General features: G+C 32.2%; 1 protein-coding gene across 1 annotated transcript; it reads left to right on the top strand.

Annotated features, from left to right (window-relative positions):
- Positions 1 to 1,018: 1,018 nt before the first annotated feature.
- On the top strand, positions 1,019 to 8,656 carry LOC132731452 (dynein axonemal heavy chain 6-like; the record flags this gene model as incomplete). The annotated part of the gene is made up of 8 exons (XM_060717637.1): positions 1,019 to 1,123; positions 1,953 to 2,067; positions 2,393 to 2,514; positions 2,909 to 3,166; positions 3,678 to 3,924; positions 4,852 to 5,015; positions 5,881 to 6,103; positions 6,667 to 8,656. Coding segments are annotated over 8 exons (1,338 nt in total), but the record flags the coding sequence as incomplete, so codon positions are not given.
- Between the last annotated feature and the right edge of the window lie 16,451 nt (positions 8,657 to 25,107).

Here is a 25,107-nt window from a genome sequence, read left to right as displayed (position 1 = left end):
CCCTCTGCATAGCAACAGCCTTTGGGGGCACAAAGTTTTTTTGGGTTGTTGATGAGAGGGGACTCTCTAGAGAGATTGAATTCAGTTTTAAATTGTTAGTTTTGGAAAATAATATAGTTGTTGTGTAAAGGTTATTGTTCTACAGAGGTTAATTTATATTCTCATGCCTTGGCATACGTATACAAGTATACATTCTACTTTTTGCCAGTGGGATATATTATAGATTTACTCATTACAGAGAGTTATTAACCCCTAATCATATATATTTATATTTGTACTTTTATCCAGTGAGAAATATTCTATATTTACTGTGTGATATATTCTATAATTACTCATTACAGAGACATATTACCCCCTAATCATATATATTTATATTATGGACTTTTTGCCAGTGAGATATATAATATATTTACTCATTTGACAGAGAATATACCCCGTAATCATTTATATTTATATATTGTACTTTTTGCCAGTGTGATATATTCTATATTGACTCATTACAGAGATATATTACCTGCCTAATCATATATATTTATGTATTGTACTTTTTGCCTGTGAGATATATTCTATATTTACTTATTACAAAGAGATATAGCCCCTCTAATCATATATATTTATATATTGCGCCTTTTGCCAGTGTGATATATTCTATATTTACTTCTTACAGAGAGATATAGCCCCTCTAATCATTTATATTTATATATTGCGCCTTTTGCCAGTGTGATATATTCTATATTTACTTCTTACAGAGAGATATAGCCCCTCTAATCATTTATATTTATATATTGTTCTTTTTGCCAGTGTGATATATTCTATATTGACTCATAACAGAGACATATTACCCCCCTAATCATTTATATTTATATATTGTACTTTTTGCCAGTGTGATATATTCTATATTTACTTATTACAGAGAGATAGCGCCCCTAATCATTTATATTTATATATTGTACTTTATGCCAGTGAGATATATTCTATATTTACTCATTACAGAGAGATATATATTTATATATTACAGTATGAGTTTAATGACAGTGACCGTGAATGCGCTCTTCTCAACCTGCAGATATTTTGCCAGGAAGGTATTATACCATGGGATGCTCTTGTTTACATCACTGGACAGGTAATATACATGTGATCAGATAATTATCTACATGCAGTTTTTAGTTTGTTTTATTACCGTAATTAAAGCTGCATGCCTCGAGATGAGCCAAAATATTTCAAGAAAAATCAAATTTTAGAATACATTTGGTAAAAAAAATGTCTACATGCAGTTTTTAATTTGGTTCATTATTGACATTATAGGTGCTCCACTGAGGTTGAAAGGCCTAAAAATATAAAATTTGAAATTATTACATAGATAAGTATAGCACATAAAATTTCATTTTTGGGTCATTTTGCACAATAGAATTGATAATTCAGTAATAACAGTGTGAGGAAAAGACCTGAAATTGTACACACAAGTTTTTGGTTCTTTATTTCATATAATATGAGCCGTGTCATGACAAAACCAACATAATAGGTTTGCGACCAGCATTGATCCAGACCAGCCTGTGCATCTGCGCTGTCTGATCAGGATCCATGCTGTTCCCTATCAGATTCTCTATTTGTAAGGGGGTTTCTAAGCGAACAGCAGGGATCCTGATCAGACTGCGTGGATGCGCAGGCTGGTCTGGATCCATGCTGGTCGCAAACCCATTATGTTGGTTTTGTCATGACGCGGCTCATATGTTTTTTGCAGCTTTTCAGTCAACCCTCAATACACTATTAAAATATCCCTCTAAAGGCACAAGGGGCATTTAAGGCGATAGATCTTAGAAAATATATAAAATAAAATGACAGTTTAAGCTATTTATTTGCATTTTTAGAATGTTCACTATATACATGTGTGTATTTATAGATCACATATGGTGGTCGTGTCATATACTTGTCATATTCTTGTCTATTTATAGATCACATATGGTGGTCGTGTCACAGATTACCAGGATCAAAGATGTTTGGGAACCATTCTGAAAATCTTCTTCAGTCCAAATACACTGGCATCAGATTACAAATATTCTGTCTCTGGTCAGTATTACGTAAAGTTCATTATTCTTTTTCTTAATTTTTTTCTACACCCTACAGGTTTCATAATTATCTGATTTCATGATGCTATTTAGATTTTGTCATAAATTCCTGGATGGGAAGTTTGCAAGCCTTGTTATTATTGTACCGTAGTTTGATTGCCTTATTTGTATTGCAAACTCCTAAAAAAAAACTTTCATATGAGCATGAAATATATATGAAATTGTTTTAGAATCCGTGCATTGCAAGAGCCTCTTATAGTGTAGAAAATCTTTTTATTAAACATGATATCTTGGCTTTAATGAAGTGTTGTTTATTATATTTACAGGCACATACTATGCCCCAGAATCCACTACACTTGAGGAATATAGACAATATATAGATGGCCTACCTCTTATTGATCAGCCAGAGATATTTGGCATGCACGAGAATGCTAACATTGCTTTCCAGGTTAGTTATTTTTTGTCACACCTGGTCATTGGTTTGCAGACAAGTTATTTTTTGTCATACATGGCCATTGCTTCCCAGGTATGTTATTTTTTGTCACACCTGGTCATTACTTTCCATAAAGCAAAGTAGTAAGAAGCTTTTTGATTACCATACAAAACCTACAACAGTCTACAATGAAGGTTAGAAATTTTGGGTAAAATACATGAACATTTGCTTAAAAACCCAAATTGATTAGAGAGGGTAGGGTAAAAAATACAGAAATAACTCTAAGAAAATAGAAAAAAACCAATAGATCACAAGACAAGGGGTAATCACCCAATATACACAAAATGCTATCTGTAGCCCTGAAAATGATTATACAAATGAAAAATATTAAATATATTTCATTTTACAGACACAAGAGACACAGAACCTTGTCAATACCATTGTTGATGTACAACCTCGAATGTCTAGTGGAGGAACTGGTAAATCTAATGACGAGATAGTGTATGAACTAGCAGAGACAATTCTTGGTAAACTTATGGACAAACTAGATATAGAGTTAGCCAACAGTGAGATGTTTGAACCTGACGAGAAAGGTCGTCTTAATTCACTCACCACCGTGCTCACACAGGAGGTGGAAAGATTCAATAAACTGCTCAAAGTTATCAAGGTATGTTGAAACCTATTTATCTACATGTATAAGATTTCTGTCTTGATAGTTATGAGACTGTATTTTTCTGTCCATATTCAGTAGAACACTTGTTTGTTTTGTTCAATACCAAAATTGAAATAATGTCAGTTTTATGTCTTGAAGGACAGATTATTTCTAGTCAATTTTCCAAAAGCATATGATGCCGCATAAAAAGTTATATACATTGTATAACCAGCTAGCTTACAGAAGGTCATTGGTTGTACTCAGGTGCCAGCTTATGCTAAGTTTTTTTTTTAAACATTTATAGATGAATTGAACATATGCTTTGTTTGGAAACAAGATCAGTTATATCTTTTTACCTTGTGACTGAGGGGTTGCCTTTCAGGGTTAAGGCAGCCACCGTTCATCTCTGCATGATCCTGCATGATCGTAAGAGGCAACTAATTGTGTTCGAATTACTGGAGTCTGTGCATGTCATAAAAGCGATGGAAATTTATAAAATGTTTGTTTGCTTTTCTATTATATTCAGAACTCTCTGGAGAACCTACAGAAGGCCATTAAGGGTTATGTGGTGATGAGCGAACAATTAGACGCTGTATACAACAGTTTCATCAACAGCCACGTCCCGACAATGTGGGCTAACGCAGCGTACCCATCCCTGAAACCACTCGGAAGCTGGGTACAAGATCTTGTGTACCGTTGTGCTTTTATTGATAATTGGATTCAGCACGGAATTCCAAAGTCTTTCTGGTTGTCTGGATTTTTCTTCCCACAAGGTATCATTTTATTTCAGAGGCATGTTTGTATATTACAAGTGACCCCTTGAAAACATTTTACTGGTTGTGGTTGCAAAAAGGTACACAATATGACATTACATTTATAAGAATGCTAAGTAAATGTTTATTCCATTCTTAACTTACTTACTTACTATTACCAAAGTTCCACGTCTGCCTGCTCATCTCAATAGCAAGAGCATAGGATTAGTAGTCCATGGGTTTTTGGTTCAAAACTCAGACAAGGTGTTATTTCTCCATGATAATCAGTATTGAACATTGAGTCCAGTGGTCATTTGGCTCTCATCGCAGATTTAGAAATCATGAGGTATTAGTTGTACCATGATAATTGGTATTGAACATTGAGCTGAATGGTCATTTGTCTCTCATGGCTGTTTTAGAAATCATGAGATATTAGTTGTACCATGATAATTGGTATTGAACATTGAGCTGAATGGTCATTTGTCTCTCATGGCTGTTTTAGAAATCATGAGATATTAGTAGTAAGACACTTGGGAGTTAAGGATTGGTAATTACTGGTTAGTAATCCAGGAAAGTTACATGTAGTTTAAGGTGTATCTACCACCATGATAATGATAAAAATGTATAAAGAAAGGGCAAAAACAAAATAGAAACACAAATTTCAGTTGCAGAACAATACATTCTCTGTGATACTCTAGTTTTAATAGAAAACCCTTCTCAAATTATTGGCCTCATTAATTCCATTGTGTCTGAAATTTTTTATTATATTTTGCCTTTTATAAACCTTCTAAAATAGAAAAAAATAGTATTGTGGAAAGACAATATTATTTTATCAACTTTTTATTGGAGCCTTTGATATGTCAGCTATTTTTGGACTTACTCTGTTATTTCTGTACCTCATTTTGTGTTTGGATACAAGTAATCACAAGTTATTTCCCTTTTGTACAGGATTCTTAACTGGCACCCTACAGAATTATGCTAGAAAGTATAATCTGCCCATAGATCATCTAAGCTTCAAGTATCATGTATATCCAGTGATTCGTGACCAGAAAGAAGTGTACAAACAAATGACAGACCTCAAATTTGGAGAAGAAATGGAAATGGATAAAGAGGTATGTAAAGCATGATTTACTTCCCTTTATATTTTTTTTTACACCATTTGCAATACACTTTGTTACTGATTGAGTTCCCTCCATTTGTATTTTTGTACCATTTGTAATTCAGTTTTATATGTTTTCCAGTTCAAAAACTGAAAAAACATTTATATTATTTACAACATTTGTAATTTACATTATAATTGAAGTTGCATCCATTAGACATTGTATGTCATTTGCAATACAGATTGGGGCACAAAGATTTATAAGTTAAAACTGAGTTACCTCCTTTACATTGTTAACACCATCTGTATTTCAGTCTATAACTGAAGCTACTCTGTACTTCTTTGTTAGACCATTTCCAATGTTTGCTATCTTTCTTTGATTTGTTGCAAATTTATTTGTTAAGTAATTAATTTCTTTTTTCATTTCATTTGATTATAATTATCTTAAAAATGGATTTTTGTCATAGAATGGTGTTTTATAGTATTAAGTGCATATAGATTGCCCTTCCCCAAGAGGGCGTTTGGATTCTTTCATGTGAGGAAGCTATCCAGCTAACTAACAGAACGTCGGTGGTTCTACTCAGGTGCCTGTTCGTACCTGATAATATACACAGAGGGGCATCTGAGGTCTTCCTCCACCAGTAAAGCTGGAACGGCGCCAAATGACCAAGAGTATACTGTGTCGGTGTGATGTAAAACCCAAATCAAAAAAAAAAAATAGCCCTTGTAAGTCCATCTGTCAGATGTCACTCTCTCAATCCTGCAAACTGACAAAACAGTGGAATGTCAGGGATTCCATGGCCTATGCACACTCTTCTAGTTATCTATTTATTTACTAAGTATACCATAAATAAGGAGATGAACATTTTTTTTTCCAGTTGAATGTGCCCGAAGATGGTGTACTTGTCCATGGTTTATTTATGGATGCCAGTGCATGGGACATGGAGACAATGAAGATAATTGATGCTTTACCGGGAGAGATGAGTGCAGAGCTTCCAATGTTGCATATGGAACCGGATATGGATATTGAACCTGATTCAGCCGACTATATGGCACCGTTATACAAAACATCTGCTCGTGCTGGTACATTATCTACGACAGGTACATTACATAACTTCTATTTTTAGAAATTTAAACATATTTTTTGTGGGTGATGCACATAAGTGGGTACATATATTTTCTTACCTTTATGAAAAAATGTTATTTGGAACTTGGCAAAAGGGGTTTTTTCCCAGCTAATCCGTAGGTACCATTATAGCTTCACGGTGCACTACCCATCACAATAGATTGGTCAACATGTTGCACTTATTTTCGAAGCTGTAACTGTAAATAATTGTTTGCCCCCATGGATTAGCTGGGAAAAACCCATATTTTCTTAATTTTGGGGGTAGTCAAGTAAATTTTCTTTATATTTTCTTATGTTCATTTGTTTAATTGACACATTTATCATAACATAACATGAAATCTAAGACTCCTTAAGATTATGATGAAGTGTTTCAAATATAAAAATATAATTGAAGTTCATTAAAGATTGTGAATTTATAAATCGTCACCTTAGTGCAATTACAAAACAAGTCCTAAATTTAATAGCAGTTAATCACTTATTGCACAAGGGAGATGAAAAGTTCTTTTTTTTAACATATTTTTTTTATGTCTCTCAACAGGTCACTCCACAAATTACGTCGTAGCTGTTTATCTACCGTCAGATCTACCACAGGACTATTGGATAGCAAAGGGAGCGGCTTTACTCTGTCAACTCAATGAATAAACAAAAATGGACTGAATTTTATCACATTTTAAGAATAGCACTTGCAAAAAAAAATAAACATTTATTTTATTATTCCAATGGCAACCAGTTAAGAGTTTAGCTAAGTTTACCGTTAATAAATAAATATTTTAAGATCAGCTTAATTTACTGATAAAATAGAACAATTGTTAAAAACAACTTGGTGCTGTGAAGAATAATGTCTGAAAATTGAAATGAACTATATTTTATGGTGTTATGTGCAACAGGTTTACATGAAAATTGAAACAAACTATATAATATGTATGCAGATTGGTATTATATGAATATTTCTGTACATTATGATTTATTTATACATGTTATATTTTATAATTTTTTATTTTACCTGAATGTGAATAATTCATTGACAGATATTTGTCAAGTGTGAAAAGTGTGCCTAATTGAAAGTTACCCAAAGAATTAAAAAGAAATGTTGGTTGAAATATGTGTGCTGATTTAAGCAACAGATGAGAAAATTGGAAAATGATGCTATTCTCTTTACTAGAAAGAATATAATTGAAGCAAGGAACATCTTCTTGACTAAAGATTCACTTTTTACGTTGTGATTTTTAAAAAAAATAACTTTTGTACATATTGTATGTTTGGAGAAAAGTCCCTGAATATTTTTCATGCTTTGTTCAATTTTATTGAAGACAATGTTGATGAATTTTGCTGTGATATTTTCATCTATATATTATTCCATGAAGAAGAATGTGACCATTATTAAAATTTATAATGAGTAGTCATAATGTGAAGTGTCATTTATGATATATTATCATGAAGTATTATAGTTTAGTGTAAACATCCCGTGTGATAAATTTAAATGAAGTGAAAAATATATGTTAGTGTCTGTGATAACGTATTAATTAAAGTATGTTTTGAAAATACTTATGTTTATATTCTGGAAAGATTTACTATTTAAAAAACATGAACATACATACTTATTGTTGTGTTTTACATTGTTGCTGTTTTTTTAAAGTAATTACTGAATTTACATTCCACTATTTTGATGTTACTCTTTGAAAATATCAGTATTCAATATGTCAAAATTTTAGCTGATACAATAATTTTTTCCAAGACTGCTACCTAAATATATGGTGTACTGCTGATTTTTCAGGGGAGAGGGGTGTTGGGTGTCTATAAACAAAGGCATTTATTTGAACTTAATAATAAAGCTCTAGAGCAATTAATTTCTGGATATGACACGTAGCTTAATATTTGAAGTTCTGTTTCACAGTTGCAATTTCCAGTGTGGCTGCATAAACATCCTTTATTAGTTTTCTCATGGTATGCACATGTTGAAATAAGCACTGTACTATTCAGATACAAATATATAAATAAATTTACACAAAAGTTGTTACTATTTGATATGCTGAAAATTTCATAATCAAGCTCTTCCCTGAAATCTCGGACTTAAAATGATATATTAAGTCCAAATGAAATAGAGGTAAAAGATATGTAAATGGTGAGATAACTTAATCTATTTTAGAACCTGTCAAAGGGGAAACAAATATCTACAGGTCCTCTGTTTCAAGATGTGATTTTCAAGAACTTATAAAAAAATAAATTTTTGATGTCTCAATTTTTTGTAATTTATATAATGAATATTAAAGTCAAATGCTGTTCGATTGTTATTTTAGGTATTGTCGTTTTGAAATACCAAAACTTTATTCCATTCCGTCCAACTACATTTTGTGATAATATTTATTTATAATGATCTGGAGATATTTAATATATATATTTCCTATCTACAAGTATAACAAGTAGAATTTTATTCCATGATAAACATGCAATTATAATCTGTTTAATATTTGTTTTTTATGTAAAACTATTTTCACATTTTGTGATGAATAAAAAGATGTCTTCAAATGTTTTGACTTTTTTTCTCTTTTTTTTTATACTTTTTATGAAAAACAATGGTCATTATTGTTTTATCAATTTTCTTTAATTTGTTCAATTGAAAAATAAATTGCATAAAAATGGCGTAAAAGCACTTAAAGATTTCTACTAATTATTGATATTAATAATTCAGTAGCTTAACCTAACACCGTTAGTTCTCATTTGGCTGAATGCTGTATTTGCATATGGCAATCTGGCTGCACTCTGAATGAACTCTTGTTACACAGTACGGGTGCAATTTGCTACATACTTTTATTATGCTCCCCGAAAAATTTCGGGGGAGCATATAGTCGTCGGGTTGTCCGTCCATACCTACGTCCCGAATTCGTGTCCGGCCCATAACTTTGTTATTTGAAGTCGGATTTTAAAACTATTTCAGACAAATGATCACCATATTGAGACGACGTGTCGTGCGCAACATTTGGTTCGCTACCTTGAAGGTCAAGGTCACAGCATGACCTTGCAGCAAAATTGTGTCCGGCCCATTACTTTATTATTTGAAGTCGGATTTTAAAACTTTTTCAAAGAAATGATCACCATATTGAGAAGACATGTCGCGTGCAACACTTGGGTCGCTACCTTGAAGGTCAAGGTCACAGCAGGACCTTGCAGCAAAATCGTGTCCGGTCCATAACTTTGTTATTTAAAGTCGGATTTTAAAAATATTTCACAGAAATGATCACCATATTGAGACGATGTGTCGCGCGCAACATTTGGGTCGCTACCTTGAAGGTCAAGGACACAGCATGACCTTGCAGCAAAATCGTGTCCGGCCCATTACTTTATTATTTGAAGTCGGATTTTAAAACTTTTTCAAAGAAATGATCACCATATTGAGAAGACATGTCGCGTGCAACACTTGGGTCGCTACCTTGAAGGTCAAGGACAGAGCATGACCTTGCAGCAAAATCGTGTCCGGTCCATAACTTTGTTATTTAAAGTCGGATTTTAAAAATATTTCACAGAAATGATCACCATATTGAGACGATGTGTCGCGCGCAACATTTGGGTCGCTACCTTGAAGGTCAAGGTCACAGCATGACCTTGCAGCAAAATCGTGTCCGGCCCATTACTTTATTATTTGAAGTCGGATTTTAAAACTTTTTCACAGAAATGATCACCATATTGAGACGACGTGTTGCGCGCAACATTTGGGTCGCTACCTTGAAGGTTAAAGTCACAGCATGACCTTGCAGCAAAATAGTGTCCGGTCCATAACTTTGTTATTTGAAGTCGGATTTTAAAAATATTTCACAGAAATGATCACCATATTGAGACAATGTGTCGCGCGCAACATCTGGGTCCCTTCCTTGAAGGTCAAGGTCACAGCATGACCTTGCAGCAAAATCTTGTCCGGCCCATAACTTTGCTATTTTAAGTTGGATTCAAAAAGTATTTCACAGAAATGATCAACATATTAAGATGACGTGTCACGCACAACATTTGGGACGCTGCCTTGAAGTTCACAGCATGACCTTGCAGCAAAATTGTGTACGGCCCATAAGTTCCTTATTTGAAGTCAGATTTTTAAACTATTTCACAGAAATGATCACCATATAAAAATGGTGTGTCGCACGCAACATTTGGCTCGCTACCTTGAAGGTCAAGGTCACACCATGACCTTGCAGCAAAATTGTGTCCGGCACATAACTTCATTGTTTGAAGTCGGATTTTACAACTATTTCACAGAAATGATCACCACAATGAGACATTGTGTCGCCCGCAACATTTGGGTCGCTACCTTGAAGGTCAAGGTCACGGCATGACCTTGCAGCAAAATCGTGTCCGACCCATAACTTTGTTACTTCAACTATTTCACAGAGATGATCACCATATTGAATCAACGTGCCGCATGCAACATTTGGGTACCTACCTTGAAGGTCAAGGTCACAGCATGACCTTGCAGCAAAATCATGTCCGGCGCATTACTTCGTTATTTGAAGTCGGATTTTACAACTATTTCACAAAAATGATCACCATATTGAGACAATGTGTTGTGCACAATATTTGGGTTGTTTTTACACTTTGAACTTTGTCTGTGGCATAACTCTGACACAACAAGAGGTATACCTTCCTGTGTCCAAAACCTATTCGGGGAGCATCACCCGGTTCAACCGGCTCTTGTTGCAAAATGTCTTAACACTATGATTGTATTCTGGCTTAGTAAAACACTATACATGTAAAGTGAACGGCAAATTGTTATTGAAGAAGAAATGGTAGCGGTATTTAAAGTCTAAAGATGCAGTGAACTGTAGACTGTACATTGCTTTATGAAGGGAACGATGGCCGTGAAAAGACTTTACGTATGACACGAGCTCTGGAAGAACCTTCCTTCGTTAAAACAAAATATGTCATGTAAATGCTTTTTTATGGGTTGAGACCATGGGATATCCATTCTGGAAAATGTGAGTCCACAAATACGAAATTGTTGTCTTCTAGAACCACAGTAAATAATAACAGACATATTATCTTGAATGAACTGATGTGGACATTTGCGCTGAAAATATCGTTGAACGGAACTGACCTCGCGCAATGTTATGATGGAGCATCAAATATGTAAGACAAATATCGATGTGCCCGAAAGATCGCCACTTAGAAAATTATATAAACGTGTCTTCCAAAGACAACTGCTTAAATCTTGCGTTGGTACACACTTAAAACATTCCGTGTGTGCGAACAATGATTCGTCAGTTTTGTGTTCGACTATTCGACTGGACGTCTTAATGCCTTCTGTAAAGAAATCTCTCAAGATGCCACTACGAAAGCAGGAATGGAACAGAGAACCAAACTGCGAAGCTTTTGTCAAGTCGTTCAGATGCCTTAGCAGATTCAAGGACACTTTTTCACGCCATTGAAACACTTCAAGAAGACGGAGAGGTTGACTATAATTTCTTTAATAGTTGCAGAGCTCATGCTAAGCTCAACTGTCGCCCTTACTAACATGTATTGCAAAAAGAAGATGATGAACTTCTTCATGAAAGAAGAAAGAAGAAACCAAAGTTATTAAACAGCTATTACACAATGAGCGGAACGACTGATACATATACAGGATGCTCTCTATGATAAAGCTTCAAATATCTCAGCGAAATATTAGGTTAACAAGAGCTGCTAGGCAAAATTATCGGACCAAGTCAGTTGTTCACACATTGTCAGTTTTTTTTAAACTCACATTACTTTATGTATTCCTTGATCATCTGGTACAGGAAATCGAATATCGCATCTTAAGTAACCAAGACGGTTTTGTGCGACAGTATCTTCTGCAAAAAGAAATACAACGTGAAATGCTTCCCGCCATATACGCTGTTTATGGTCCAGATCTCGACCATACATTTGAATCGTTCGAGAATGAAGCCATGAGGTGGATATTTCGACTATAATAGGAAGACTGGAGAGGGCTTTGCGTTATCGGTAAGCTATTTTGTCATTTCGGTGACTTTCGATAACTTTTGAATAATGAATAGTGGCCAATGGTCGATATTGTTTTCTTAGGTATATTTTTTAAAAGTCTTATGTGAAAAATCTGCTACAATTTAAAGTCTTGAGCAATTAAATCTTTAATGTTTTTTTTTTAAAAAAATTACACCGAGAACGTAAGGTTTTTGCGTGGAAATGTGACTTGATTAGATCAAAATAATATATGCCGGATAATTAGACTCTCCACCTCTTGCATGTTATTTGATTGTCCTTTTAAAACGTTATTAGATTATATACCGATATTGATATAGTTTGCAATATATTCCGCTGGGCCGAAATACAATCAGATAACATTTTTACAGCCGGCAGATGTATATGCATGTAGTGCCAATAGTTTATATGTTTAACAATACAACACCTATTCAATGAATTATATCATTGTAATTTATTGAAAACAATCAGTGATTATAAAGAAAGAACAAGATAAAGACAAATAGACAGATCATGACATGTTAAAAACCCCATGCAAGTTTTGAGCTAGACTAAAACAAGTGTTGATTATAATATTTATAATATTGACTTTTGTTAATTATAATATTTATAATATTGACTTTTGTTAATTATAATATTTATAATATTGTCTTTTATACGAAATGTTCACATGTTGCTTAAAATGTCACATTGTTATACATGTACTTGTAAACAGGGACATAGATATATAATTTATTTTTGTCATTTTGAAAGAAATGAAAAACAATCCGTTTCTGAAGCATAATGTGCCTTTTAGTGAACATTTGAACTATGTTTGAAGAAATATCTTGAAGGAGTACAGAATTTATAAACTGCACCAAGACAACGTCAGATATTCGAGAAATCTTTTAGAATGTTAATATTTCTATTATGAAAAATCTTGGGTATAAAGAACGGCCTGGTTATATTTATTATATACACATATATGATATTGTAGGTCAGTTTAAAGGTACCAGATTCATTATCCGTAATTCACGAAGAACAAAACAATATTTTCTGCCTGGAAATCAGACATATCTTAAGAACAATGAAAATGAAGCTTTGTCTATTTGCAGAGCCGATTGTATCTAGTCCTTTCATTAGAGTAACATCTCAACTTATGATTTGTTCCGGAGAAACAATGTATGTATATACTCTAAATTAATGTAAAAGTATTTTTTGTTTGTTTGTGTGCCTGTTTTTATTTTATTTTATTTATTTTTTTGTTAATAATTCACAAATGGAAATGCACCTATCATTCGGGGTAAATCGTGCTGCTTGGATTGCTATACACATGGCAGAAATCTTCAATTAAACTACATTTAGTCCATTGGCTATATAAATCTGTTTTCTGATTTTAATAGTATGATTTTAGTATTAAATTATTCATTGATCAGTTGGACATTCGACATGAGAGTATACAGTAATTCTTTATAAAATTAGACCGAAGTACCTCTGAAGCGTATATAAACGATCTATAAATAACACATGAACTGCTGGAAGATTACGTACACTCAACAGTATAAATAGGGATATTCTGAAACTTTAAGGGCATTTGTTATAATACAGGTTTAACTTCAGCTAGACAAAATGTTGTTTATGCGACAAGTTTGGGTCTCGTTTCTTATTCTTTCTTATGGCAGTATTATGTGCGATTCTATCATGAAAGAGGAGTTTAATGATTCAGTTGGAGTATTGACAAACTGTACACTGAAGTTAGAAACTATGAGACAACAATTAAAACTAGATAATTTGATTAATCAAGGAAATAGGCTAATTACACTTGATATAACGGTAAAATGGCGTCTACCATCACCTAATGATAAATACCCTAATCACATGACATGGTTTTTAACAACAGACGGCACTGGGAAGCATCTACTTGCATTGGATGACAACTTCGTTGTTATGTCTCTGGGAACATTATCATACGGGAAAGCAGAGATGAAACTGTCTTTGTTACAAGCACCCGATGATTGTTTAGGTAATGCATCAGCGAGTGAAGCAGAAACACAATTAATATATTCCTTACTTACCCTACAGGAAAATTCCTCAGATTTCGATAAAGACAAAATGAATGTGTTGCGAATATGTACAGGATCTGCACATTCAAATAGTAACTGTTGCGAAGCTTCATTATTGGGGAAGACAGTACAATGCAAACAACTCAAAGATGTATGGAGTGAAACTTTCAAATGGATAATTTTTATTTTATCAATGGTTCCATTATCACAAATCGCTAGTTTTATTCCGACTTCTATATTTGATGACTCGGAGAAACGCTCATTTCACATTCTAGGTGAGAAGTTAAAGGTGAAAGTGAAGGTGAGTATAGGGAATTCTAATTCGTATTCCAATACCGAAAAGAATAATTGTAAATTTCTTAACAGTGTTCGTCAATCCATCGAAAACAAAATAAGCTCGAACGGATGCGACTTAATGAAACAAAATGAAACCGAAGGCCACGTCTCATGCACTTTTGACATTTCATCTGTTGAGAGACAAAAAAAATGATCTGGTTTCTGAATTCTATCCTTCAGTAAGTGTCTTGCAAACTCTCTTCATTCTGTTAAGGGAAGGCTGTTCTAAATCATATTATTCCAAAAATGACTATTTGTGCTGTTCACAATACCAGAAAAGAATTGTCATGTGTTTTTCAATTTTACTTTTTATGAGTCCACTTATCCTTAGAACACTTTTCCTCATTGTGTGTTCTAAAGTTTGGGTATGTAAATTTATTATAACTATCAATATTTCATTTATTGTCCTATCTTTAATTTTTATCTTGCGAACGTCCGAAGAAGAAAGTACTCTTTTAAAACATGTAAATGAAAGTATCAAGCATGTGCAACAATACACCATTAATGACAAAATTGAGGCCTGTTGCTATATTTTATATTTGCCTAAACGATATTGTAAAAAGCCATTGTTTAAGTATGGTTTGCTATTGTTTTCTTTCATTGGAAGTGTAATATATGTTGTACTTTTGTCAGTCGGAACACCGATACAATTTACCTCAATTTTTATGACAAAATCACATTCATCAAACACTGGAAAAGTGGCTATATATGTATTCATCCTTTTATTTTGTTATATAGGAGTGTTTTGTCTAACAGATTCTGTTGTATTCTTTACAGAATGTTTTGCCTATGTTTTAATTGGTATTTTCTTAAATTACAAATCATTATTGGATAAGATCTTTTTGGCTGCCATGATTTTAAATCATCTCGTTAATTGCTTTACCATGATTCACAGGAGTGTGCATTGTTTCAATGTAAAAATTGCAAGTCTTGTCGAGCAAATACATAAGGAGGTCTTTAAGACAAGTAGTTTCGCCATTGCATTGGAAAGTAGAGAAGAAAATAAAAATACAGCGAAGCAAGTACGAATGGAACAGAAAAATCAAAACGAAAACGTATTCAAAATTGTTGCCGGAAGTGATGGCAACCCATGTTTATCAGTAAATGGTTTATTCATTTTTCATGATTTTGAAGATCCCGACAACCTGCCGATTATACACATTCCGAGACAATTCATTGATACTTTACTGTCAATAAAAAGTAGATTCACTCCTGAGCCAAAGCGCGTTCTTATTTTAAGAGCAGTCATTGGAATACTATATATGATTATTGCCACTTTAATGCTAAATTTTACTCTTCTTGAATTGATGAGAGAGGATAACGAATCTGCCATAATACATTCAGTAGTTTCTGTATGTGGCAGTTCCGCAGTAATTATGTTAAACAAACTGCTATTCCATTCAGCCGAGCCAACTTTTGATGACCATGATGTGCACTTAAAAGAGCTGATAAAAAGGCAAATGTGCACTTTTGAAGACTCGTGGGAAGATATTACTATAGGTGAAGTGTCACTAAGTGACTTTCATAATAACGATTCATGCTGTTCTGATGATTGTGACTTTGATGCTTATCTCGATACTCACGAGAATGTTACTGTCAGTGTAAAATCATTTTCCTGTGAAAATAAGTTCGAGAATGATGAAAAACTTCCAAAAATGGTGGCTGAATTATATAGTATTTGCAAAGATAACAAGTTTTGCTTGAGGAAAAAAGGTTATCACATCGTTTGAGGATGTTTGTAGATACTCACTTACACATGCAATATATCTGATGATATCTGAACTAAAAAGATCATGTAAAATGCAGTAACTTTTATGTGTTTTATTTTATGTAAATTTAATTAATGTAACTTTACTATAGAACAAAATATAATATGTCTTCTTAAGTTGTGATTAACTAACCGAATGTAATAAGCCTTTGTAAGATATATTGTATATAGCTATGTCAGTCGGCATATCTGCATTATTTAAAAGTTGTATACTGTTGACAGAGCATTTCTTTTATATAGATATCCCTTCATATATAACGGATAGTTAAAAAAATGAGGCTTAACAAATTTATTTAACTGTAGTGTATCAAATTAAAAATAAAACGTTATCTTCTATTTATCATTATAATTATATTATAGAATAGACAATTACTTACATGTCACATATACGCTAATGATATTACATTCTTTTCTTTTGTTTCTTTCTTTTAGTCATGCATTTCGTTGTCAGTCTCACAATATTTGAACGTTAGTTGAATGAAAGGCAATTTATTTACTTTAAATCTATATAATACACGAAATGCTTATCAACGATGTCCTTTTAGTATTCATAGTTTTTGTTCTGAATTCTCCTTAAATGTCTTTCAAAATATCTCCTGTATTCTGTTATGTGTATAAAAATATTTAAAGATAACACGACCTTAAATTGATAACATCGGATTAATTATTTTTTATGCGCATATCTACTTGAAGACTTTACTATCTTTAAAGATATACTTTGCTCAAATTTGATATTAGAAAATATTGACAATTGCTACACAGTCTCTTTGTAAATATATAATAAACATGTTCTGACTTCACACAAAGTAAAGATGTCGTGATTAATATTTGACACATTATAGGAGGTCACACTATGAAAATGATTATAGTGTCATTAAAAACTGGTCTTATAATAAAAATGTCATTGTTTGGAGATATTGATGAATATCCAAATTAAAGTTATAAGCCGATAACCCGCCTCTGTAAATATCACATAATTCAGGTCGTCAGTAATTATCGACTTTGTATAACACTATGTTTATTTTACTCCCAACTTTGAAAATATCAGTATTCAATATGTCAATTTTTTTCCTAGTCTTCTACCTGTATATTTGGTTTTACTTACTGCTGATTTTTTGGAGGAGCAGAGATGGGGGTTCTTTAAACAAATGCACTTATTTGTTTTTTTTTATTTAGCTCTAGAGCAATTAATTTCTGGATATGACACATAGCTTATAATTTGAAATTCTGTTTAGCAGTTGCAATTTCCAATGTGGCTGTATAAACATCTGTGTTTTCTCATGGCCTGCACATATTGAAACAAGCATTGTACAATTAAGATACAAATATATGAATAAATTTACAAAAAAGTTGTTACTATATGATATGCTGAAAATTTCATAATCAAGCTCTTCCCTGAAATCTCTGACTTAAAATGACATTTTAAATCCAAGCTGAAATAAGGGAAAAGATATGTAAATGTTCAGAAAACTTAATCTATTTTAGAACTATTAGAAGGGGAAACAAATATCTACAGGTCCTCCGTTTCAAGATGTGATCTTCAAGAACTTATAAAAAAATAAATGTTTGATGTCTCATATTTATTATTATTTTATATAATGAATAGTAAAGTCAAATGCTGTCCGATTGTTATTTCAGGTGTTGTCGTTTTGAAATACTTCCAAAACTATTATTCAATTCCGTCCAACTACATTTTGTGATGATATTTATTTACAATGATTTTGAGATATATTAATATATATATTTCCTATCTACAAGTATATATATAACAAGTAGAAAACTATTCCATGATAAGCATGCAATTATAATCTGTTTAATATTTGTTTTTTATGTAAAACTATTTTCACATTTTGTGATTAATAAAAAGATATCTTCAAATGTTTTTTGACTTTTTTTATTTTGACTTTTTTGGGTTGCTCTGAAAAAATTCGACATATACGGGTAACTTTTGTTGGGGGCGATGGCCCCTTAGGCATGCCTACAGCATAACTCGGTCACTATTTCAAATTGACTCCAAACTTGGTATGCACGCTTCTTTCAATGACCTAAAGTGCAGTGCGCAAGAATCGTTTCTCTGCACTTCTTATTTTTGAGTCATTGCCCTTCGATTATTTTCATACTGGGCCATTTCTCCTAGACCTTAAAATCTGTGGACATGAAAATTGAGTGCAGTGCACAAGAATCGTCACCCTATATTTGAGTCATTGGCCTTTGTTTATTTTCATACTTAATTTGTGTTCAGACTGTTTGCCCTAACCTATAAAAGGTATGGACTTGAAACTTCATAGGATGAAGACCTCATTGAGATGAATTTCTTTAAAAAATGAAGAAAAGGCAAACCCTTTACGTAAAACAGGCCCAAACTAAGTAAAGGGTAAAATTGGAAGGCTAAAATGACGTAATAGGGTGACCAAAAAGTAATCAGGGGTAAAAATTTTACTTAAACAGCTAAACAAAGACTTAAACAACTGACACATATTAACGGCTAAAAACAAAAAAAAGGGTGGCAAATGACTGAAAATTCTTGATGAATCCCAAACAAAAATGAATGTAAATCGGAAAAAAAAAAATGTAAAAAACGATGTTAATCAGGCTAACAAAAAAATAGGTAACAAATTTTAAAAGGTAAAACAGATGAATCATAAACTTACAAGGGAAAAAATATTAATTAATTAAAACTTTTAAAGGGATACCCCATTGTTTTTTTTTTTTTTTTTTTTTTTTTTTTTTTTTTTTTTTTTTTTTTTTTTTTTTTTTTTTTTTTTTTTTTTTTTTTTTTTTTTTTTTTTTTAATTTTTTTTTTTTTTTTTTTCGTTTTTTTTTTTTTTTTTTTTTTTAATTTGGGGAAAATTTTTTTTTTTTTTTTTTTTTTTTTTTTTTTTTTTTTTTTTTTTTTTTTTTTTTTTTTTTTTTTTTTTTTTTTTTTTTTTTTTTTTTTTTTTTTTTTTTTTTTTTTTTTTTTTTTTTTTTTTTTTTTTTTTTTTTTTTTTTTTTTTTTTTTTTTTTTTTTTTTTTTTTTTTTTTTTTTTTTTTTTTTTTTTTTTTTTTTTTTTTTTTTTTTTTTTTTTTTATTTTTTTTAAATTTTTTTTTTGCTGAACTTTGACTGTAATCGGCTAACACAATGACTATAATCAGACTAGACACTATGACTGTAATCAGGCTAAACACAATAAATAATCAGGCTGGACACAATGACTGTAAACAGGCTATGCACTGTGACTGTAATCAGGCTAGACAATATGACTGTAATCAGGCTAAACACAATGACTGTAATCAGACTTAACATGATGATTGTAATCAGGCTGAACACAATGACTGTAATCAGCCTAGACAGTATGACTGTAATCAGGCTAAACACTATGACTGTAATCAGGCTGAACACTATGACTGTAATCGGGTAAAACACGATGACTTCAATTAGACTTAATCTTTAAAGAGGCATACCCTATTATTTTGGGTTTTTTAATTAAAACCAAACATAAACAGGACGAATGACTTTAAAAATACTCACAATACCTGAACTTTTCAGCCAAATATTCCATATATTAACAAAGATATCAATGAAATACCATTTCCGTTTTATCATCATCATTCGTGAAAAATTTAGATTTTATTCGTCAGCGTTTTATACTCGATAAATTACGGATATTTCCGTACATTTCCGTTTTGTAATCGGAAGATTCAGCAACAGTAAACATTTGACTCAGTAAAATGGTAAGAAAATTTGATTTGCGTTGTGTACAAGCTTTAAAACTTCTAAACTGGGCAGCAGATGGTATCTGCACATCGTTTACCATACAAATAATTTGTATAAATATTCTTTGAGCGTTTAATAATAAAAAACTATACGACTTGAGGCTCCTAAGTAGATATTGTTTACGTTTGTTAATGGGAGCTGGATGTTGTTTTTTAAATCTGCCATTTCGTCAAATACTAAATAATATAAGAGGCATCAAAGTATTTCGCAAATCGAACAGTTAGTCAAACTTGTAATATACGTACTCTATTTGATGAAAAGTATTTTCTGAAGAAAAAATCTCGCATTTACACATACATGTAGATTCTATTTCTGAATAAAAAATATCGGGTTATTTTAAGCAAAACAAAAAATAGTTTTTAGTGGGACACTTATATTTATAGAAAAATATAGTGTTTGTGATGCTGATCAACAAGTTTTCCAAAAGTTATTACAGGCACTGACCAATATATCAGACATTACCAGCTTGTGGCAGCCCCAGCTTGTTATAGTTTATGTTGGTCAAGCCTTGCCAAGAAGTAATAATATATCAAAGCAACATCATATTTATAGGACTATTACAGGCACTACATATGATAAATATGCAGATCCCCATCATATAAATAATCCTAAAATCATTTTTCATTTCATTAACAAAGAAGTAGATCTATTTTAAACAATTTCAACAGCTTTTTTTGGCGTATCTGAAATACTAGGATAAATCTAGCTGTGCAGTGGTTATATTTTGTTAAACTGCTATTCCTTTAAAATAATTATGATAGTTTGAAATGTATAAAAACGGTTTTGACTTTTTTAATAGGATACAGAGTCCAATTACAAGCAGTGCATCAGGTCATAGTCTCAGGGGTGTATTTGGAGGTGGCGTTAGAGGAACAGGTCGTGGAAGGGGAGGTGACGAGTTGGAAGGGGGGGGGGGACGTGGTGGAAGGAGCAGGTGGAAGAAGAGGATCTATTGGATCTATTGGTGGAAGGGGTCAAGTTGCTCAAGGGTCAGGTACAGGTCAAGTTGCAAGAGGGCGAGGTGCAGGTCAAGGTGCAAGAGGTCGAGGTGCAGAAAGTCAAGCAGGGCGTGGTGATGTGAGGCCAGCTGAAACCGAAGATGAGAGGAAAGAGAGAGTGAAGGTATGAAAAGAATAAAAAAACAATTGACTCCCAAACAGAAAATTAACAACAAATTTCCCAATTCATGACTGATAAATTCACAAAATAACATTGAAAATTTCCTCAAAAGAAATGGGTAAATACAACAGTTATGGATGCTTCCATATTGACAAGTGTATTTTTGTTATTAACGATAAAAACCATGTATTACCACATGAGTGATTTTCGTACCCAATTTTCAAAGGTGACCACCAAAGTAACATTCCTGTGAAGTTTGGTTGCAATTGGCCATGTGGTTTAGGAGGAGATGTTGTTTGAAAAGTTTGACACCATTTGATGAAGGCCACACGAAACACGACGGACACAGAGTGATGACAAAAGCTCGCCCTTGAGCACTTTGTGCTCAGGTGAGCAAAAAAAACAAAACACTGGAAGCTCCTGACTGCTTCAAGCGCCTACCTTTAGATTTCCATTTCCAGCCAGAAAAATATGTTCAGTTACCATTTTATATAATTTTGTTTCATAAAGCATTTTTTTTGTAGGTAATGTTAACAGCATAATACATATTTCCCCAAGGTTCAAATTGAAGTTCACAAGTACCCTTGGCAACAAATATTAATACATGAAATGTAAAATAATGTCCACTTCATCTGCAGAAATATTTTTTCAAGATGATTAATCTACCAGACTGCTTGACATTTCTGTTATTATCCCAAATGCTTGGGGTCAGACCCCCCCCCCCCCCTTGTGATAGGCCCTTGTACAGTCTCCATATTTAAATAAGTACGAAAATGGGACAATAACTGGATGAAACTGGTTTTCAAACATTTCTTACATATATGAAAAAATAACATTTACTATCCAGTCGGATGGAAGACTCCAGAATTTAATCAACTAATTAAATCTGTGAATAACAAAACTACACAAAAATTTCCCCGTTGGAGCCTCATTATTGAGCTGCTGATACGTGTGGCTTTTAAGTAGATTTTACATCGCACAATACATTTAACTTTGTAGAAAATATACTATACTAGCTTAAAATAGACTAAAAGGATCGCATCCTCTTAATAAGACACTTCAACATGTTCAAAAGTTAACTTACTTGTCCAACAATACTTTCGCTACCTCTGCGTTCGTTTTAGCATCTATGTCTGTTTTTAAGGCATTCCAACGGTCTATCTGTTCTCCTATAACAATTCTTGAACGATTAATTGAGATTTGAGTTGCTTTCTTTCGTCGTTTTTTTGTTGAACTTGAAACCTTTGGTCGTCCGGCCGATAATCGTGGTACTTTCATGGGCGTCGCCATCTTGTTTCTGATTTTGAAACGGACTCGCTGCGCGCATGCTCGTATGTTTCCGTATCATTCGTTAAATCTGACGGAGTTGTTGTTGTAGTATTTATGGGTGGAAGCGATTTATTATAGACCGTTTAAAAAAATGACCTTATATGTCAAAATTAGGCGTTTTTCAACACATGTTCTTCTTTAAGTTATCAATATTTTCTTTATTTACATACAATTAGCCAAAATTTAATAGTTGTAAAGAAAAGTCTAACGATTTTAGGGTATGCCTCTTTAACTTAAAAAAATATTAGTTTTCTTAGCCTTATTTTTTATGAGAATTTATTTCAAAAATAATATTCAAGAACAAAAACCCGACACAGGTTGTCACAAACATGAATATCTAGTTTTTTAGATTTTCATAAAATATCCTTGGTCGTAAAATGTCTTTAGTTTTTTTTCTATTCTTTATTTAAGCAAATTATATATCCAAAAACAGTGATTTTATCGCTCAATAAAATCACTGTTTTTAGTTCGGATGCGTTATATCGCGAGAGCCCAAATGATATAATGATTAGTCTGGATTATCTGCCCTTTTCTCTCCATTCTTTTATAATACGACGGGAACCAGACTATATAATGACATCCGAACGACAAACAGTGATTTTATCACTGTTTGGATATATTATTTCGATTCTAACAGACATCAACAAATACATGTAAATGTTGACGTACCTGATATTAACTTGTAGTGGCGTACCTACCGATACGCCACGCACGGCGTATTTAATTAATAGAGTTTCGAGAAATTTAAATTTCAAAAAATGACGTGAAAAAAATTATTTAGATCGATCTATAGTTGCGTAGCTGCTTATTGATGCCATAGGTATGCTTACGATGTAACCTTTGTCAAATATATGTTCATACAATCAAAGGATTAAAGCACATACATGTAAGAGAAAAGAACACGGGAAGAAATTTTAGCGAGAAATTTTCTATTGTGTTTTTACCAGCTCACCAAAAACAAAATGTTATTATGCTTATAAACCTCACTGACCTTTATGTTTGTCTGAAACTTTTGTAGTACACAGGAATACGTGTCAGTCTTTTCATATTTAATTCTGTAGTTGTTTGTCAATGTATTAGTCTGTCACATTAATTTCATCTTCATTTGAAATTGTGTAGAATATTTTGGTCCTACAAATCTGATCTTAGCAGCAAACAATATCCCACAACTATCACCACAAACCGAACTCAACTTTTTTGTAAATAACATTTTTAATCAAATTTAAATCCCTAATCCCTAGTAGATACATAGTAGATTTACAAGATTTTTCTTCACTATACAAAGCTATTTAGACATATTTCATTGACAATAGTAATGAATATTTGCATATTTCTGCAAACAATGACATCTTTTATGTGTTTTATAATAGTCTCATCTATATATACATACAGAACAGAGATAAAATTAGAAATAAAAACAAAGTAAAGCCATATGAGAGAATATTCTTTTTTTCTCATTTTGAACTTTTTACAAAACTAAAATATGTTTCAAATCTTGCTTTAAATAAACCGTAATTTTCCTGTTCATTTGTAAATATTTGTATGCGATTCAAAATCCTACATGTTATTTTTCTTTTTTTTTTAAGGTTTTGACTTGAATTTCTGCCAGACTAGTAAGGCATTAATTTTAACTGCGTATTAATATAACTTAATTGTATCGGATGGATTTTAAAGATGTTATGTATGCAACATATTACATGTATATAGTTTGTATCAGACCAGTTGGTATTTCCAATATTATCATTGTTCTATTTTTAGAACATAAACTACATGTATGTACTAGAACGTTCTTAAATTTTTTTAAAAAACTCTTTGCATTATTTTTAAATAAAAATTTTCCCAAGGGTGATCTTTATTGGTTAAATTTGCAAAGTTTATGATTACTGTATAAAGGGAAAGGACTATTCTAAAAAAACCTCTTTTTTAAATATATATAATGAGATTTTTTTAAACATTTTTTTTACCTTTTAGTCTCATTTGATCTATTAAATCATCATTTTTACCTTTTTAAGAAATCAAAAAATTTTTGGAGTTTTATTAAAATTTTTGGGGGATTTTTAAGTGAATTTTGGGAGCTTGGATTTTAAAAAAAATTTAAATTCTTGTGGATTTATTTTGGGAATTTATTCTAAGTGTTCTTGGATTTAACTTAAAATTTTAACCCTGTGCTATTAAAAAAAGGACCCAATTCCAGGATTCATAGAAACATTTGTAATTTTTTATTTGCGACTTCAGGGTATTTGTAAAAATAATTTGTTATTTTATTTTTCTTTTCATAATTTTTACTTCTGTAATAAATTTGTTATTGTTACAAGTTTGTTGCTGGCCTTTTTTTTCTCGTTACGCCTGGCTCGTAACAGAAATTGGGGGCTCGTCCGGGAATGAATATTTCTTTTTGGCTACATTATTGGAAATTATTACCATTTATTTTACATTTTATTATTACCGTATTTACTCATCTGAGTTGATATCATAGTTTGTTCTATTAAGTGTACCTTTCATTTTAAAATTTTTGAAACACATCACTTTCTGAGTTTTAAAAACCAGCAGCAAGCAGTCATGTCTTTTTAATTTAGAAAAGTTTGTAGCTGACCCTTCACAGGAGGTATTAGATTTGGCTAAGAAAACTGATTTGCTCGATCTTGCAAAAAAGTATAATTTTTATC

Source organism: Ruditapes philippinarum, unplaced genomic scaffold (assembly GCF_026571515.1).
Source record: "Ruditapes philippinarum isolate M1 unplaced genomic scaffold, ASM2657151v2 ctg13829_1_1_1_1, whole genome shotgun sequence".
Classification (NCBI taxonomy): Eukaryota; Metazoa; Mollusca; class Bivalvia; order Venerida; family Veneridae; genus Ruditapes; species Ruditapes philippinarum.
The sequence above is the reverse complement of the archived record's forward strand: the minus strand, read 5'-3'. Positions and strand labels throughout refer to the sequence as shown.